This window comes from Scyliorhinus canicula, chromosome 2 (assembly GCF_902713615.1).
Source record: "Scyliorhinus canicula chromosome 2, sScyCan1.1, whole genome shotgun sequence".
Lineage (NCBI taxonomy): Eukaryota > Metazoa > Chordata > Chondrichthyes > Carcharhiniformes > Scyliorhinidae > Scyliorhinus > Scyliorhinus canicula.
The window spans coordinates 84,389,183-84,407,391 of record NC_052147.1 but is presented as its reverse complement, the minus strand read 5'-3'; the positions used below and the strand labels follow the sequence as shown (position 1 = coordinate 84,407,391).

General features: G+C 53.2%; 1 protein-coding gene across 1 annotated transcript in view; it reads right to left on the bottom strand.

Moving 5' to 3' along the window:
- zfyve1 (zinc finger, FYVE domain containing 1) overlaps positions 1–18,209 on the bottom strand; it is a 166,018-nt gene that overhangs the window by 94,304 nt on the left and 53,505 nt on the right. The window contains exon 4 of the mRNA XM_038781653.1: positions 17,493–17,599. Coding sequence (XP_038637581.1) covers positions 17,493–17,599 — 107 coding nt within the window. The remainder of the gene's footprint in view (positions 1–17,492; positions 17,600–18,209) is intronic.

Sequence of the window (18,209 nt, the reverse complement as noted above, 5' to 3'; positions counted from 1 at the left end):
TACTGTTGGGGGGAATAGCCGATCAGGAGAAAACAGCAGCAGCCAGAGCAGTGGCACCACAGCAGTCACTGATGTTCAGCAGGGAGGGTCAAAGCGCAGAAGAGCAATAGTCACAGGGGACTCTATAGTCAGGGGCACAGATAGGCACTTATGTGGACGTGAAAGAGATTCCAGGATGGTATGTTGCCTCCCTGGTGCCAGGGTCCAAGATGTCTCCGAATGGGTAGCGGGCATCCTCAAGGAGGAGGGCAAACAGGCAGAGGTCGTGGTACATATTGGTACTAACGACATAGGCAGGAAGGGGGATGAGGTCCTGCAGCAGGAGTTCAGGGAGCTAGGCAGACAGTTAAAAGACAGGACCTCTCGGGTTGTAATTTCGGGATTACTCTCTGTGCCACATGCCAGTGAGGGTAGAAATATAAAGATAGAGCAGCTAAACACGTGGCTAAACAGCTGGCATAGGAGGGAGAGTTTCAGTTATAGGACCACTGGGAGCACTTCCGGGGCAGCTGTGACCTGTATAAGAAGGACGGATTGCATCTAAACTGGAGAGGCATAAATATCCTGGCGAGGTTTGCTGGTGTCACACGGGAGGGTTTAAATTAGTATGGCAGGGGGGTGGGAGCAATAGGTCAGAAGGTGAAAAAATTGAGGGAGAAGTAGGAAATAGGGCTAGCGTGGCTCTGAAGAGCAGACAGGGGGATGTGGCTGAAGTGCTGGTGGACAAGGATCAAGCTAAATTGGGGGAAGGCTAATTATAACAATATTAGGCAGGAACTGAAGAACATAGATTGGGGCGGATGTTTGAGGATAAATCAACATCTGACATGCGGGAGACTTTCAAATGTCAGTTGAAAGGAATTTAGGACCGGCATGTTCCTGTGCGGAAGAAGGATAAATAGAACATAGAAAAATACAGCACAGAACAGGTCCTTCGGCCGAAGATGTTGTGCCGAACTTTTGTCCTAGATTAGGAACAAATTAATCTACACCCCATCATTCTACCGTAATCTATGTGGGATAGCTTGATCTTGGTTTCGGACAATGCTCGGCACAACATCGAGGGCCGAAGGGACTGTTCTGTGCTGTACTGTTTTATGTTCTATGTACCTATCCAATAGCCGCTTGAAGGTCTCTAATTTTTCCGACTCAACTCCTTCCACATACAGTGCATTGCATGCCCCCACTACTCTCTGGGTAAAGAACCTACCTCTGACATCCCCCCTATATCTTCCAGCATTCACCTTAAATCTGTATCCCCTTGTAATGGTTTGTTCCACCTGGGGAAAAAGTCTCTGACTGTCTCCTCTATCTATTCCCGATCATCTTATAAACCTCTATCAAGTCGCCCCTCATCCTCCGTTCTAATGAGAAAAGGCCTAGCACTCTCAACCTTTCCTCGTAAGACCTACTCTCCATTCCAGGCAACATCCTGGTAAATCTCCTTTGCACCTTTTCCAAAGCTTCCACATCCTTCCTAAAATGAGGCGACCAGAACTGCACACAGTACTCCAAATGTGGCCTTATGGAATGGAAATCGCTTATTGTCACGAGTAGGCTTCAATGAAGTTACTGTGAAAAGCCCCTAGTCGCCACATTCCGGCGCCTGTTCGGGGAGGCCGGTACGGGAATCAAACCGTGCTGCTGGCCTGCCTTGGTCTGCTTTCAAAGCCAGCGATTTAGCTCAGTGAGCTAAACCAGCCCCTTACCAAGGTTTTGTACAGCTGCACCATCACCTCACGGCTCTTACATTCAATCCCTCTGCTAATGAACGCGAGCACACCATAGGCCTTCTTCACAGCTCTATCCACTTGAGTGGCAACTTTCAAAGATCTATGAACATAGACCCCAAGATCTCTCTGCTCCTCCACATTGCCAAGAACCCGACCGTTAACCCTGTATTCCGCATTCATATTTGTCCTTCCAAAATGGACAACCTCACACATTTCAGGGTTAAACTCCATCTGCCACTTCTCAGCCCAGCTCTGCATCCTATCTATGTCTCTATGCCGCCGACAACAGCCCTCCTCACTATCCAGAACACCACCAATTTTCGTATCGTCTGCAAATTTACTGACCCACCCTTCAACTCCCTCATCCAAGTCATTAATGAAAATGACAAACAGCAGAGGACCCAGAACTGATCCCTGCGGTCTGCCACAGGGAACTGGGCTCCAAGCTGAATATTTGCCATCCACCACCACTCTCTGACATCTATCGGTTAGCCAGTTCGTTATCCAATTGACCAAATTTCCCACTATCCCATGCCTCCTTACTTTCTGCATAAGCCTTATCAAATGCCTTACTAAAATCCACGTACACTAAATCCACTCCTTTACCTTCATCCACGTGCTTGGTCACCTCCTCAAAGAATTCAATAAGACTTGTGGGGCAAGACATAAATATGACAAATTGCGGGATTGTCAGGGCTAGAAGGCTGGGAACAGACAAAGCCTGTGTGGAATATAAGGAAGGTAGGAAGGAACTTCAGCAAGGAGTCAGGAGAGCTAAAAGGGGTGATGAAAAGTCATTGGTAAATAGGGTTAAGGAAAATCCCAAGGCTTTTTACACGTACATAAAAAGCAAGAGGGTAGCTAGGGAAAGGGTTGGCCCACTGAAGGACAGGGGAGGGAATCTTTGTGTGGAGCCTGAGGAAATGGGCGAGGTGCTAAATGCATCACTATTCACCAAAGAGAAGGAATTGGTGGATGTTGAGTCTGGAGAAGGGTATGTGGATAGCCTGGGTCACATTGAGATCCAAAAAGACGAGGTGTTGGCGTCTTGAAAAATATTAAGGTGGATAGGTCCCCAGTGCCTGATGGGAACTACCCCAGAATACTGAAAGAAGCAAGAGAGGAAATTGCTGAGGCTTTGACAGAAATCTTTGGATCCTCACTGTCTTCAGGTGATGTCCCAGAGGACTGGAGAATAGCCAATGTTGTTCCTTTGTTTCAGAAAGGTAGCAAGGATAATCCAGGGAACTACAGGCTGGTGAGCCTTACGTCAGTGGCAAGGAAATTTCTGAGAGAATTCTTCGAGACAGGATCTACTCCCATTTGGAAGTGGACGTATTAGCGAGAGGCAACCCGGTTTTGTGAAGGGGTGGTCGTGTCTCACTAACTTAGAACATAGAACAGTACAGCACAGAACAGGCCCTTCGGCCCTCGATGTTGTGCCGAGCAATGATCACCCTACTCAAACCCACGTATCCACCCTATACCCGTAACCCAACAACCCCCCCTTAACCTTATTTTTAGGACACTACGGGCAATTTAGCATGGCCAATCCACCTAACCCGCACATCTTTGGACTGTGGGAGGAAACCGGAGCACCCGGAGGAAACCCACGCACACACGGGGAGGACGTGCAGACGCCACACAGACAGTGATCCAGCCGGGAATCGAACCTGGGACCCTGGAGCTGTGAAGCATTTATGCTAACCACCATGCTACCGTGCTGCCCACTTGTTAGAGTTTTTCGAGGACGTCACAAAGATGATTGATGCAGGTAGGGCAGTGGATGTTGTCAGTGTGGACTTCAGTTAGGCCTTTGACAAGGTCTCTCATGGCAGACTGGTACAAAAGGTGAAGCCTCATGGGATTAGAGGTGAGCTGGCAAGATGGATACAGAAGAAGTCAATATGCAAATTAAAATCACCCATAATTACCACTATGTCCTTCTCACAAGCCTTCATTACTTTTCGGTTTATACTATGTCCCATTTTGGAAGTATTGTTCAGGGGTCTGTAAACTTACTCCTACCAAGATGTTTTTCCTTTGGTTTCTTATTTCCACCCAGATCGATTCAACATTTTGGCCTTAGTGCCAATATAATTTCTTAATACAGCCTTGATGTTATCTTTAACCATTAAAGCAACTCCATTCGAAATACGGACTACTCTTGGACATTCAACTCCTGGTCCCGGTTCTCCATATTTCAGTAATGCCCACCAAATCATACTATTTGTCACTATATGTGCCATCAGCTCATTCACCTTATTCTGAACACTGTGTGCATTTGGGTGCAAGGTTTTTAAATGTGCCCACTGATTTGTCTTTCCATTGCAGGAATTCCTTGTGCACTATGCTTTTCACACATTCTCACCTCCTTTATTAATCTCAGCCTCATCTCCAACTTTCACGCCCACAGTCACAGTACATTTTCATTTTTTATGTTTCTTTTTCCCTCCGTAGTCATTAGACTGGCCCTGCCTGTTCATCCTATTAACCTTTATCTTCTCCTCATATGCAGAACCGCTGCTTCGGTTCCCATTAACCATTATACTTCTTGTAGTTTTACGCTCCCCCCCCCCCCCCCCATTTGCTGGGTCCTTGTGACCACCCAATTTATCCTTTCCGCTCGAACACTGGTCCCAGATCAGTTCAGGTGGAGACTATCCACCGGTACAGATTCCGTCCTGTCCCAATACTGATACCAGTGCCCCCTGAAATGGAACCATTTCCCATACCGCTCCTTTAGACACGTGTTTACTTCCCTAATTTTCTCATCCCTATGCCAATTTGCACATGGCTCAGGTAGTAATCCGGAGATTATAAACCTTGAGGACCTGTTCTTTAATTTTGTTCCTACTTCCTGATAACCCCCAAACAGGCCCTCTTTCTTACTGTTGCCTATGTTGTTTGTCCCAACGTGGGCCACAACTTCCTCTCCAATATCCATTCAAGTCAGTTAGAGATGTCCCTCCACCCTGGCACTGGGCAGGCAAAATACCATGTGGGACTCTCGGTCCTGCTTACAAAGGATGCTATCAATTCCCCTAATTATAGAAGCCCCAAAACTTGTCTTTTAGCTCTCCGCTCTCCACACATCTCCCCCACCCGCTGGAATGGCTTCCATGGTGCAGTGGTCAGCTAGCTCATCCTCCCTAGTCCTTTTCCTCAACCACACATGGAGCAAGTACCTTGTTGGACAAGGTTTAAGAGCTGAGGTTCCTCCATTTCTGAATTCAGCATTCCTCGACATGCCTCACTCGCAGTCACATCTTGCTGTCCCTGACCACCTCATGGTAAAAGGCTGGGCCTGTATCCATTGGAGTTTAAAAGATTGAACGGTAATCTTACTGAAATTTACAAAATCATGAGGGGACTTCACATAGTGGATGGTGAAAAAATGTTTCTTGTGGGAAAATATTAGAACTAGGAGACACAGTCTAATAATAAGGTGTCTCCCACTTAAGACATAAATTAGAAGAAATATTTTTTCACAGAAGGTTGTGAATCTTTGAAACTCTCTTTCCCAGAGAGCAGTGGAGGGAGCGCCAATGAATATTAAGACGGGGTAGATAATTCTTGACTAACAAGGGAGTCAAAGGTTATCGAGGATAGGCAGAATATGGAGTTGAGGTTGCAATCAGATCAGTCATGATCTTATGGAATGGCAGAGCGGTTCAAGGAGCCGAAAGGCCTAATCCTAACGGTTGGGTTAAAACATAACAATCTTATAAACTTCGATCTGTAACACTGCCGTATATGTTTTGATGATGCGACTTTGCGTGCTTGAATTTCTGATGTCTTCCTTTTCCCTTAACTGATCCACCTACAGCTTGATTGACAGAGCCTTTGGCCATGTGTGTTCAACTTCCTGCACTTATGCTCTCACCCCCTTCCCGGCACCCTTAGAAGCACAATAGGGTTCCCCGTCCTCACCATCAACCCTACCAGCCTCCACATTCACAAATCATCCTCGGCTATTTCTGCCGCCTCCAGCGTGATGCCACCACAAAACAAATGTTCTCTCCCTTCTCCTCATCAGCACAGTGGTCTAGTTCTCAATCACTCCCAACACCTTGTCCCTCTCCTATGCATGCACAAGCGAAACAACACCTGTCCTTTTCCCTCCTCATTTTCCATGGTCCAAGGTTCCTAACACTCCTTCCAAGTGAAACAGCAATTTACTAGTGCTTCTTTCAATTTAGCAGACTATTCACTGCAGCTGCTCAATTCTGAGGAAACGAAACGCAAGCAAAACACCTGAGGGACCCAGAGATCTCAATACTTGTTTTAATTTTCTACCTCGGTCGCATAACGGGCGGGATTCTCCGACGCCCCCGCCGGGTCGGAGAATCGCCGGGGGCCGGAGTGAATCCCGCCCCCGCCGTCTCCTGAAGTCTCCGACTGGTAAAAAGTTGGTGAGCCGTCAATCCCTCCGCCCGTCTCAGAGAATGGCGGGGGCCGGCGGGAGGCTATGGACCCCGGTGCTGCCCGTATTCTCCCGGCCAGATGGGCCGAAGTCCCTCCAACGTGACACCACGCCGGCGTAAATCAAAACACCTATTTAACGGCGTCAACCAGTGCTGATGGTTGACGCCGTTCAGCGTGGAGGTAGGTCATGGCGTGGGGAGGTGGCCAGAGGAGAAGTGACGGCGTGGCCGCAGTCTGTGGGTGGGGGGGGAAGAGAGGGCGGGGGGTGGGGGGGGGGGGGGGGTTTGAGAGCCAGTGCCGGGGAGGGGGGGGGAGAGAGAGCGAGTGGCTCGTCAGTATTCACTCAAGAAAAAGATAATATTGTGGAGGAGAATGCTGAGACCCAGGCTATTAGAATAGATGGCATTGAGGTGCGTAGGGAAGAAGTGTTGGCAATTCTGGACAAGGTGAAAATAGATAAGTCCCCGGGGCCGGATGGGATTTATCCTAGGATTCTCTGGGAAGCCAGGGAAGAGATTGCTGAGCCTTTGGCTTTGATTTTTAGGTCATCATTGGCTACAGGAATAGTGCCAGAGGACTGGAGGATAGCAAATGTGGTCCCTTTGTTCAAGAAGGGGAGTAGAGATAACCCCGGTAACTATAGGCCGGTGAGCCTAACGTCTGTGGTGGGTAAAGTCTTGGAGAGGATTATAAAAGATACGATTTATAATCATCTAGATAGGAATAATATGATTAGGGATAGTCAGCATGGTTTTGTGAAGGGTAGGTCATGCCTCACAAACCTTATCGAGTTCTTTGAGAAGGTGACTGAACAGGTAGACGAGGGTAGAGCAGTTGATGTGGTGTATATGGACTTCAGTAAAGCGTTTGATAAGGTTCCCCACGGTCGGCTATTGCAGAAAATACGGAGGCTGGGGATTGAGGGTGATTTAGAGATGTGGATCAGAAATTGGCTAGTTGAAAGAAGACAGAGAGTGGTAGTTGATGGGAAATGTTCAGAATGGAGTTCAGTTACGAGTGGCGTACCACAAGGATCTGTTCTGGGGCCGTTGCTGTTTGTCATTTTTATAAATGACCTAGAGGAGGGCGCAGAAGGATGGGTGAGTAAATTTGCAGACGACACTAAAGTCGGTGGAGTTGTAGACAGTGCGGAAGGATGTTGCAGGTTACAGAGGGACATAGATAAGCTGCAGAGCTGGGCTGAGAGGTGGCAAATGGAGTTTAATGTGGAGAAGTGTGAGGTGATTCACTTTGGAAAGAATAACAGGAATGCGGAATATTTGGCTAATGGTAAAATTCTTGGTAGTGTGGATGAGCAGAGGGATCTCGGTGTCCATGTACATAGATCCCTGAAAGTTGCCACCCAGGTTGATAGGGTTGTGAAGAAGGCCTATGGTGTGTTGGCCTTTATTGGTAGAGGGATTGAGTTCCGGAGCCATGAGGTCATGATGCAGCTGTACCAAACTCTGGTACGGCCGCATTTGGAGTATTGCGTACAGTTCTGGTCGCCTCATTATAGGAAGGACGTGGAAGCTTTGGAACGGGTGCAGAGGAGATTTACCAGGATGTTGCCTGGTATGGAGGGAAAATCTTATGAGGAAAGGCTGATGGACTTGAGGTTGTTTTCGTTAGAGAGAAGAAGGTTAAGAGGTGACTTAATAGAGGCATACAAAATGATCAGAGGGTTAGATAGGGTGGACAGCGAGAGCCTTCTCCCGCGGATGGAGGTGGCTAGCACGAGGGGACATATCCTTAAATTGAGGGGTAATAGATATAGGACAGAGGTCAGAGGTGGGTTTTTTACGCAAAGAGTGGTGAGGCCGTGGAATGCCCTACCTGCAACAGTAGTGAACTCGCTAACATTGAGGGCATTTAAAAATTTATTGGATAAGCATATGGATGATAAGGGCATAGTGTAGGTTAGATGGCCTTTAGTTTTTTTTTTTCCATGTCGGTGCAACATCGAGGGCCGAAGGGCCTGTACTGCGCTGTATCGTTCTATGTTCTATGTTCTATGGCGGAGAAGGCTGGACAGTGTCGGGGAGGGGGGGGGAGAGAGAGCGAGTGCCGGAGAGTGGGAGGTGAGAGCGAGTGGCGGAGAGGGCTGGACAGTGGCGGGGAGGGGGGGAAAGAGAGCGAGTGCCGGAGAGGGGTGGACAGTGCCGGTGAGGGGGGGAGAGAGCGAGTGCTGGGGAGGGGGGTGGGGGGGAAAACGGGACAGTACTGGGGAGGGGGGGGAAGAGAGCGAGTGCCGGAGAGGGGTGGACAGTGCCGGTGAGGGGGGGGAGAGAGAGCGAGTGCCAGGGAGGGGGGTGGGGGGAATACGGGACAGTACTGGGGAGGGGGGGGAGCATGAGTACCAGAGAGGGGTGGACAGTGCCGGTGGGGGGGGGGGGGAAACGGGACAGTACTGGGGGGGGGGGGGGAGGAAGAGAGCGAGTGCCGGGGAGGCGGGTGGGGGGAAAACAGGACAGTACTGGGGAGGGGGGGGGGGGGGGGGAGCGAGTGCTGGGGCGGGGTGGACAGTGTCGGGGAGGGGGGGGAGAGAGAGCGAGTGCCGGAGAGGGGGTGAACAGTGTCGGGGGGGGGGGGGGGGGGGGGAAAGGAAGAAGAGAGCGAGTGCCGGAGAGCGGGGGAGAGAGCGAGTGCCCGAGAGAGGGGGTTAGAGAAGGGATGTCGTTCGCCTGGCCAGGTGCCATCCTCCCATAGTCGCACCCATGCAGAACATGGCACCTGGCTGCCCGGGGGGCGGGGGTACGGGCTATGATGACATGTTGTCGTTCCCCGCCCACCCCCAACCCCTGCAGGCCGTCACGTTTTCTGATCAGCCAGCGATGTTGGCCACCGTGGCGGCAGTCGCTATTCTACATGTTGCCCTGGAGGAGGAGGAGCAGCATGGCAGAGAGGCGGCGCAGGCTACCGCAGAGGAGCATGCCGCAGTGGGGCAGGCGGCACGTGCCCAGGCTGGAGGGCCACCCGCCCGAAAGGACGAGGAGGAGGAGGAGGAGGGGGAGCACGAAGAGGAGGAGGAGCACGAGGAAAGGGTGGAGGATGCCGTGGCGCCACAGCGACAAAGACGTCCGAGGAGGCCCCGTGTGTACCGGCCCCGTTTGTCATACCAAGACCTCAGGGACCGGGAATGCAGGAGGAGACTCCGGATGAGCCGGGAAACCGTGGCACACATCTGCCACCTGCTGGTACACCTGGCACCGCGTGGCACTGGGGGAGGACACCCTCTCCCCGTGTCCGTCAAGGTTACGGTGGCCCTGAACTTTTATGCCACGGGGTCATTCCAGGCACCGAGTGGGGACATGTCTGGCATCTCGCAGACATCGGTGCACCGGTGCATCCGGGCAGTGACTGACGCCCTTTTTGCCATTGCGGACCGCTACATCCAGTTCCCTGTGGACCAGGTGAGCCAGGATCCCCGGGCCGTGGGTTTCTCCGCCGTGGCTGGTTTTCCCATGGTCCAGGGCGCGATCGATGGGATGCACGTCGCCGTGCGGCCACCTGCAGATAACAGGGCCGTGTTCACCAATAGGAAGGGGACCTATTCCATGAACATCCAGGTGGTCTACGACCACCGCATGATTATCCCGCACGTCTGCGCCCGGTACCTGGGAAGTGTTCCTGACTCATACGTGTTGCCGCGGTCTTACATCCCCGGCATGTTCGAGGGACGCCACACCCGGCTGAGGGGCTGGTTGCTGGGCGACAGTGGTTACCCGTTGCGGTCGTGGCTGATGATGCCTATACGGAGGCCACAGAGTGACGCGGATAATCGCTACAATGATGCCCATGCAGCGACAAGGGGTGTGATCGAGAGGTGCTTTGGGCTGCTGAAGATGCGTTTCAGGTGCCTGGACCTCTCTGGGGGTCCTCCAGTACCCGCCAGATAGGGTCAGCCACATCATTGTGGTGTGCTGTGTCCTGCACAACATAGCCCAGCAGAGGGGCGATGTGCCGCAGGCAGAGAAGGGGGGAGTGGAGGAGCAGCAGGAAGAGGCGCAGACCTCCCCAGATGAGAGAGATGGGGGCAATGGTCAGGGCAGACGGGCTGGACATGGGCAGGTGGCTGCCCACCGTTACCGGCTGGGCCAGCGGGCACGGGACAGACTGATAGACACCCGGTTCACTGACAAGGGGGCGTGTGAATCGGCGAGTATGGCCACATACCGCACACCATGTCAACATCCGACCAGCCTCACACGCCCCCTCAACCACCCAGCACCAACACCCTAACCCACCCCCACCCAATCCTCATGCACACCACCCCTCCATTGCACATCCACATGCGGCACAACAGGCTGGGCTCACACGGTCGCCGGTGGAAGCGTGCCTATTGCAGGCCATGGAGGATGATGACGACCCGCTCTGCGATGAGCTCCTGGACATCATTGGACAATGTCTGACCCATGGCCACAGTACCACCATCCACCCGGACCATCCCTGCATGCGGCCGTTACACTGCAGCGCACAGTCCAATCCTCTGCCCGGGGGGGATGGAGAGGGCGGCCCAAGTGGAGGGGGGAGCACACTCACCTGGGGCCGACGTAAGACCACCCCACACACACATTGGCGCTCAACGTACATGACACCCCCGCACGCTTTGGACAGAACACAAGGGCAGCTTCTGTCGGTGTGAAAGTGATTTTAAATACAAACTGTCCATACACGTGCCCGAGCTCCTAAAACCCGTCTGTCCCCTGCACCCGTGCCAACTTACTCAGTGTCTCATTGTTTGGCCTTACGAGCCCTTTGACTACGTCTAGGTGGTTCCCCAGACGGTACAGCAGAACTGGAGGTGGACTCCTGTGATTCCTGCCCTGTGACTCGGGATCCCTTTGGCGGCCGTCTCCTGGGGCGGACCGGCCTAGATGGAAATGTTGCTCGCTCTGGGTGAGTGTGCTTTACACTCAATTTGGCTCTGTGTCGTTCCTTAGCTCTACAGTCGCCAGGTATCGTTAAGATACCGTTTCAAGTTCAAGTTCAGACCAATAACTCCATACACCAGTTAGTAAGTTCAAACAAGACACGTTTATTATAATACAGTTATCTACTAATTATGCATATAAAACTACAAGACTAGGCTAATCCTACCACTAACAGGCAAAATACATATCTGGATAAGGGAACTGCTGGATCAGGGAACAACGGCCTCTAGCTTTGTCCTGGATCCGCAGGCTTCCAGTCGGTGTGGTCTAAAGGGGTCAGGAGTGTCTACTCTCGTAGCGTGCGTTGTATGACACTTACTTGATGGCGGCTGCTGGCCAGGCCTCTCCTTCTCAAGGTCTTCTGCTGCAACGGTGTTCTGCTGGGAGGGCTGGCTGGCCAAGGAGAGGCTGGCTAAGAGAGCGAGCTGGGGTCGGGGTCTCTGTCTTATACCTCTCCCAGGGTCTCGCGCCCACCTGGGCAGACCCTCTATACACTCGCAATCGATTGGGTCTCTTCCCAATCGACTGATTTGAATTTCCCCAATAACGGGGCTGCTCTTCGATCACTGGCCGGTTCTTGGGGCTTATTGTTTTGGACTTCTCTTGGCGCCGAGAAGTCTGGCCTTCTATTCAATGTAGCGATGTAAGTTAACTTGTTTCCATTGTACCTGGGAATCACCGGGTAGCGCCTCATTAGTATGCTAACTTGTTTTTTTTCACAGTGCTGTCTGGTTTCTGCAGCAGTCAGAATACACTAGCGCTTCTGCAAGCTGCTTGCTTTTGCAACATGTCCATTTTCCCTGCATTCTTTGTAATCTTCCATTTTGTGTTGGGCAGTGGCCACCCCAGGTGGCTACAATGGGCCAGTCTGCGGCTTGGGCGACTGGGATGGCGAGCTGCCAGCCTGTCCTGCCCGCTGCCCATCAGATACACCTGGGGGGGGGGGGGGGGGGGGGGGGGGGGGAGTCCGAGGTGCCGCGGTGTTCCGGGACCTCCCCTACAGGGGGAGCCGGGACAGGCCCCAGCACCTCCTCCTCCCTCGGGGTGCCCAATGGCCCCTGGGCCTCTACATGGGTCAGGGGTGCGAATGGACCGGCCATCCAATGCCCCCCGACACCTGGCGCTGCCAGTCCTGGAGGCCCGTGCTGGTATCGATAAGGGTCTGCAGGTTTGCAGCCATGGAACTCAGGGAGTTGCCCATCCCGGTCTGTGTCTGGGCGACGCCGGCCAGCACCTGGGCAATAGCGCCGATGCCCTCAGCCATGGCCTGCTGAGACTGGGCATTTGCCTGCTGGGACTGCGCCATGGCCTGCTGAGACTGGGCCATTGCCTGCTGGGACTGCGCCATGGCCTGCTGAGACTGGGCCATGGCCTGCTGAGACTGGGCCATGGCCTGCTGGGACTGCGCCATGGCCTGCTGAGACTGGGCCATGGCCTGCTGAGACTGGGCCATGGCCTGCTGAGACTGGGCCATGGCCTGCTGAGACTGGGCCATGGCCTGCTGAGACTGGGCCATGGCCTGCTGAGACTGGGCCATGGCCTGCTGAGACTGGGCCATGGCCTGCTGGGACTGGGCCATGGCCTGCTTTGACTGCGCCATGGCCTGCTGAGACTGGACCATGGCCTGCTGAGACTGGACCATGGCCTGCTGAGACTGGGCCATGGCCTGCTGAGACTGGGCCACGGCGTTTGGCGCCTCTGCCATCTGCTGCTGGCTCTGGCTCATGGCTTCCTGTGAGAGGGAAGCTATGTCCTGGGCCACATGCGCCGCCCCCACGGAACGCCTCAGGCCTCGCATCCTGCTCCCCATGTCTGACACCGTCACGCCCATTGCTTCCACCACAGACGCCACCCGTGCGGTTTCGGTCTGGGTGGCACGCATGACCGGCACCACTCCCAGCTCCTGGACGTGGGTGGACTCCTCCACCTGCGTCTGCAGCCGCTGCAAGCCAGCCATCATCCTCTTCCTTCGTCCCAGGTTTGGTGGCTGCATCGGGTCTAGGAGTGTGTGTGGTAACTCAAGGAACCCGGGACCCGTCTGGGCGGCAGATGTTCGCTTGCGCCAGGATGCCCTCCAACCTCCCGGCCCCTCTGCTGCTCTTGCCTCCACCTGCTGTATCGGTACGGCTGTGTTGTGCGCACCAGTGAGTGTACCAGAAGCCTCATCACTAAAGTGCCCAACCGAGGTGAGTGTCTCTGCGATGGTGGAGGGTGTTGGAGACAGTAGTGGCATTGTGGCGTGCGCATCGTCAGACTCCGAATCCATGGTCCCCTGGGGTGGTGCCTCGTCTGCACCCGTCCGCTGTTTGTCACTGTCCTGTCTTCCAGTGTCCAGGGTAGGGCTGTCCAGGGTAAGGCTGTCCAAGGTAAGGCTGTCCAGGGTAAGGCTGTCCAAGGTAAGGCTGTCCAAGGTAAGGCTGTCCAGGGTAAGGCTGTCCAGGGTAAGGCTGTCCAGGGTAGGGCTGTCCAGGGTAGGGCTGTCCAGGGTAAGGCTGTCCAAGGTAAGGCTGTCCAGGGTAAGGCTGTCCAGGGTAAGGCTGTCCAGGGTAAGGCTGTCCAGGGTAAGGCTGTCCAAGGTAAGGCTGTCCAAGGTAAGGCTGTCCAGGGTAGGGCTGTCCAGGGTAGGGCTGTCCAGGGTAAGGCTGTCCAGGGTAAGGCTGTCCAAGGTAAGGCTGTCCAAGGTAAGGCTGTCCAGGGTAAGGCTGTCCAGGGTAAGGCTGTCCAGGGTAGGGCTGTCCAGGGTAGGGCTGTCCAGGGTAGGGCTGTCCAGGGTAGGGCTGTCCAGGGTAGGGCTGTCCAGGGTAGGGCTGTCCAGGGTAGGGCTGTCCAGGGTAGGGCTGTCCAGGGTAGGGCTGTCCAGGGTAGGGCTGTCCAGGGTAGGGCTGTCCAGGGTAGGGCTGTCCAGGGTAGGGCTGTCCAGGGTAGGGCTGTCCAGGGTAGGGCTGTCCAGGGTAGGGCTGTCCAGGGTAGGGCTGTCCAGGGTAGGGCTGTCCAGGGTAGGGCTGTCCAGGGTAGGGCTGTCCAGGGTAGGGCTGTCCAGGGTAGGGCTGTCCAGGGTAGGGCTGTCCAGGGTAGGGCTGTCCAGGGTAGGGCTGTCCAGGGTAGGGCTGTCCAGGGTAGGGCTGTCCAGGGTAGGGCTGTCCAGGGTAGGGCTGTCCAGGGTAGGGCTGTCCAGGGTAGGGCTGTCCAGGGTAGGGCTGTCCAGGGTAGGGCTGTCCAGGGTAGGGCTGTCCAGGGTAGGGCTGTCCAGGGTAGGGCTGTCCAGGGTAGGGCTGTCCAGGGTAGGGCTGTCCAGGGTAGGGCTGTCCAGGGTAGGGCTGTCCAGGGTAGGGCTGTCCAGGGTAGGGCTGTCCAGGGTAGGGCTGTCCTGGCTCGGCTACGATGGGGGCCTGTGGGTGCTCCCCTCGTCACTGGGTGTCACATGCCTGCGTCGAGATGGGAGCACGTCTCAGTGTTGCTTCGGGTCTCTCCCTATCTCGTGGCCGCCCTGGGGTGGCCTGCGGGCATTGCACGCCAGAGATGCCGGGTCTCTCCCTCTCTCGTAGCCACCCTGGGGCATCCTGCGGGCAGTCGTCATCCGCGGGGACGAGTGCCTCGACGTTTGGTCCTGTAATACACAATACAACATGCATGGTTAGACATGCGGGCGGTGATCGGGGAATATGGGGGAAGGGGAAGGGCCGTGGGTGGCTCACTTGCTGGCGGGCCCCCGACCTCTGCATTGGCAACCTGCCGGTCCTCAGTTCTGCCTGCCAGTTCCAGGGCCCTTTCCTCATGGACGGTGAGTGGTCTCTCATCAGCTGGGCCCCCTCCAGTCCTCTGTCGCTCCCTGTTGTTGTGTCCACACTTCTCCTGTCGAGGGTGGGCGGGTGGCAGGGGTAAAGGGCAACAGGTTGCGCGTATATTGGTAGATGTGCGCAGCACATTAGGGTTAGGGTTGGGTTAGCGTTAGGGTTGGTTGCACGTGGGGGTGTGCCGCACATCCGGGGGGGGACGACACTACTCACCCTGGCGGCCCTGACGAGGTCGTTGACCTTCTTGTGGCACTGGGTGCCTGTCCTCGGTGTCACAGCGACAGCGCTGACGGCCTCTGCCACCTCCCTCCACAGGCGCCGGCTGAGGCGTGGGGCGACCCTGCGGCCATGTCCGAGGTACAGGGCCTCCCTCCTCTCCTGTACTGCGTCCAGGAGTGGCTCGATATCACGCTCCTGGAACCTCGGGGCTGCGCGGCGGCCGGCAAACTTTGCGGGTCGTCCCGGAGGTGGGGGGGACCGTCTTTTGTCCTGTGACGCCGCGCGTCCACGGCGGGTGACGCCGTCACGAATGGCATCACGCCGCTGCTAGCCCATTCGGGCCCGGAGACTCTGCGGCGCTTGAGGGGGCCCCGACGCCGGAATGAGCCGCACCATTTTTGGCGCCGGTTCCCAGCCATCGTGCCGGTTTTGGGTGAACTGGAAATAAGCTCGAGGAACAGTACCTCAGCTTTTGCCCAAGACATTTCACAACCTGCCAAACTAGCTGATTTTGCTTGTCCGATTTAGATCTATTGTCACGTGTACCGAGGTACAGTGAAAAGTATTGTTCTGTGTACAGTCCAGACAGATCGTTCCATACATGTAAAAACATAGGGCATAAGATAAATACACAATGTAAATACAGAGACATCGGGTGAAGCAAACGGAGTGTAGAGCTGTAACAGTAGAGAAGATGCGTAGATAGATCAGTTCAGTCCATAAGAGTGCCATTCAGGAGTCTAGTAATAGTGGGGAAGATGCTATTTTTGAATCTGTTAGTGCGTGTTGTCCGACTTTTGTAACTTCTGCCTGATGGAAGAGCTTGGAGGAGAAAATAACCTGGGTGGGAGGGGTCCTTGATTATGCTGCCTGCTTTCCCAAGGCAGCGGGAGGTGTAGATAGAGTCAATGGATGAGAAACGGGTTCGTGAGATGGATTGGGTTGTGTTCATGACTCTGTAGTCTCTGTCATGTGCCGAGCAGTGGCCCATAGCAAGCTGTGATGCAGCCAGATGGGATGCTTTCTATGGTGCATCTGTAAAAATTGGTAAGAGTCAATGTGGGCATGCCCAATTTCCTTAGTTTTCTGATAGGCGCTGTTGTGCTTTCTTGGTTGTAACGTGGACATGGGTGGACCAGGAGATTGTTGGTGATGTGTACATCTAGCTGTCAACCATCGCCACCTCAGCACCAATGATAAAGACAGAAGCGTGTTCGACACTTCGCTTCCTGAAGTCGATGGCCAGCTCCTTAGTTTTGCTGACATTGAGGGAGAAATTGTTCTCGTCGCACCATTCCACTCGGTTCTCTATCTCCCTCCTGTACTCTGACTCATCATTGTTTTAGAGATCCGATCCACTGAGGTTGTGTCATCAGCCAACTTGTAGATGGAGTTGGAGCCAAATTTTGCCACGCAGTCATGTGTTCATAAGAAGTACAGTAGAGAGCCAAGTACAAAGCCTTGTGGGGCCCCAGTATTGAGGGCTATCATGGAAGAGGTGTCATTGTTTATCCTTACTGATTGTGGTCTATGGGTCAGTTGAAAAGGCAGGGGCCACATCTGAGGTTATTTTCATTTCCCTTCAGATGCTGCCAGGCCTGCTAAATATTTCCCCTCACTTTTGTTTTTTATTTCCGTCACTGACCAGCAGCACCCATGTTCAAACAAAGGATGAGAGGTCATCAAAAATTGTGAAATATTAACTCTGTTTCTTTCTACAGATGCCAGGGACCTGGGTTTGATTCCGACCATGGGTGACTATCTGTATGGAGTTTACACGTTCTCCCAGTGTCTGCGTGGGTTTCCTCCGGTGCTTCGGATTCCTCTCAGTCCAAAAACTTGCAGGTTAGGCGGATTGGTCATCCTAAATTGCCCCGTAGTGTCAAAAGGATAGGTGGGGTTCCAGGGATAGGGTGGGGAATGGGCCGAGATTAGTGTGCTTTTTTGGAGAGTTGGTGCAGACTCAATGGGCCAAATGATTTCCCTCTGCATTATAGGCATTCTATGCTGTCAAGGATAGGATTTTTTTCACTTCAGTTGCAGTAATAACATACAATTGCCATTGTGAAAGCTTCCACTGAGTTTAGTCCTCAACTCAGTCACATTATGAATTTTTAACATCTTAACATAACAAACATGTTATCGTGAATATGTAGATTTAAATAATGTGTTCATATTTTATTAAATCAGTGTGACACAGCATTGAGGTAATAATCAATATCATCTGAATATTATAACTCCTTACCCCTCCAACCAATTCACCCATGGTAACTGAAGGTTAGTTAGACTTGTCTTCCTTGCATTGTTCACCAGAAGTGCATGGCCAAAAACCAGTTCTGCCTCCCATCTAAAATTAGCACACCATGTAAAAAATAATCACTTACCCACAGCTGAGGCATGTGCAGGAGCAAGTAAAATATTCATCGGGGAAGAAGCAACTGTGAGCCATTTGATCATCTGCAATTTCTCCACTAAAGCGTTCACTCAAAGCCTAAAGGGAAGATTTTACAAACTTAAAATTCCAACAAGGTTTTCTCCTCTCTAAGATGTATAAAAATTCTAACCCTTATTATGATTCATCAACCAGTGGAAATAATTTCCATTATTTATCTTATTGAAGCTTCCCATAATTATGACAACTTTTATTAGACCCTTTTTGGAACAATAATCTCCTGTTACAACTTCCGGGGTGGGGAGAACCATCAGTTTCCCCATGACCTCTGCCGAGTACGAACGTCCCTGGTAACAGGTTGGGGCTTGCCCTTAACGAGGAGAGCCAGAGCCTGTGCAGTATAAAAACCCTGGCCCAAGTGAAAGTCAGGGCAGGAGAACCCTTCGGGGAGTACGGTAGTCTCGCTAACGTATGTTAATAAACCCAGTTTTTGCATCCTAGCGGAGTTGGATTGGGCCCACCTTACATTCCAGCAGAGGCCTTATCCTGAGCATCCACCGTGTGCGGTAATAGTGAAGTTTCATAGCTTCAAAGAAAAAGGATGGATTCTGAGATGGGCGAGGGAGCATCGCTATTTTTTTAACATAGAATTTACAGTGCAGAAGGAGGCCATTCAGCCCATCAAGTCTGCACCGGCTCTTGGAAAGAG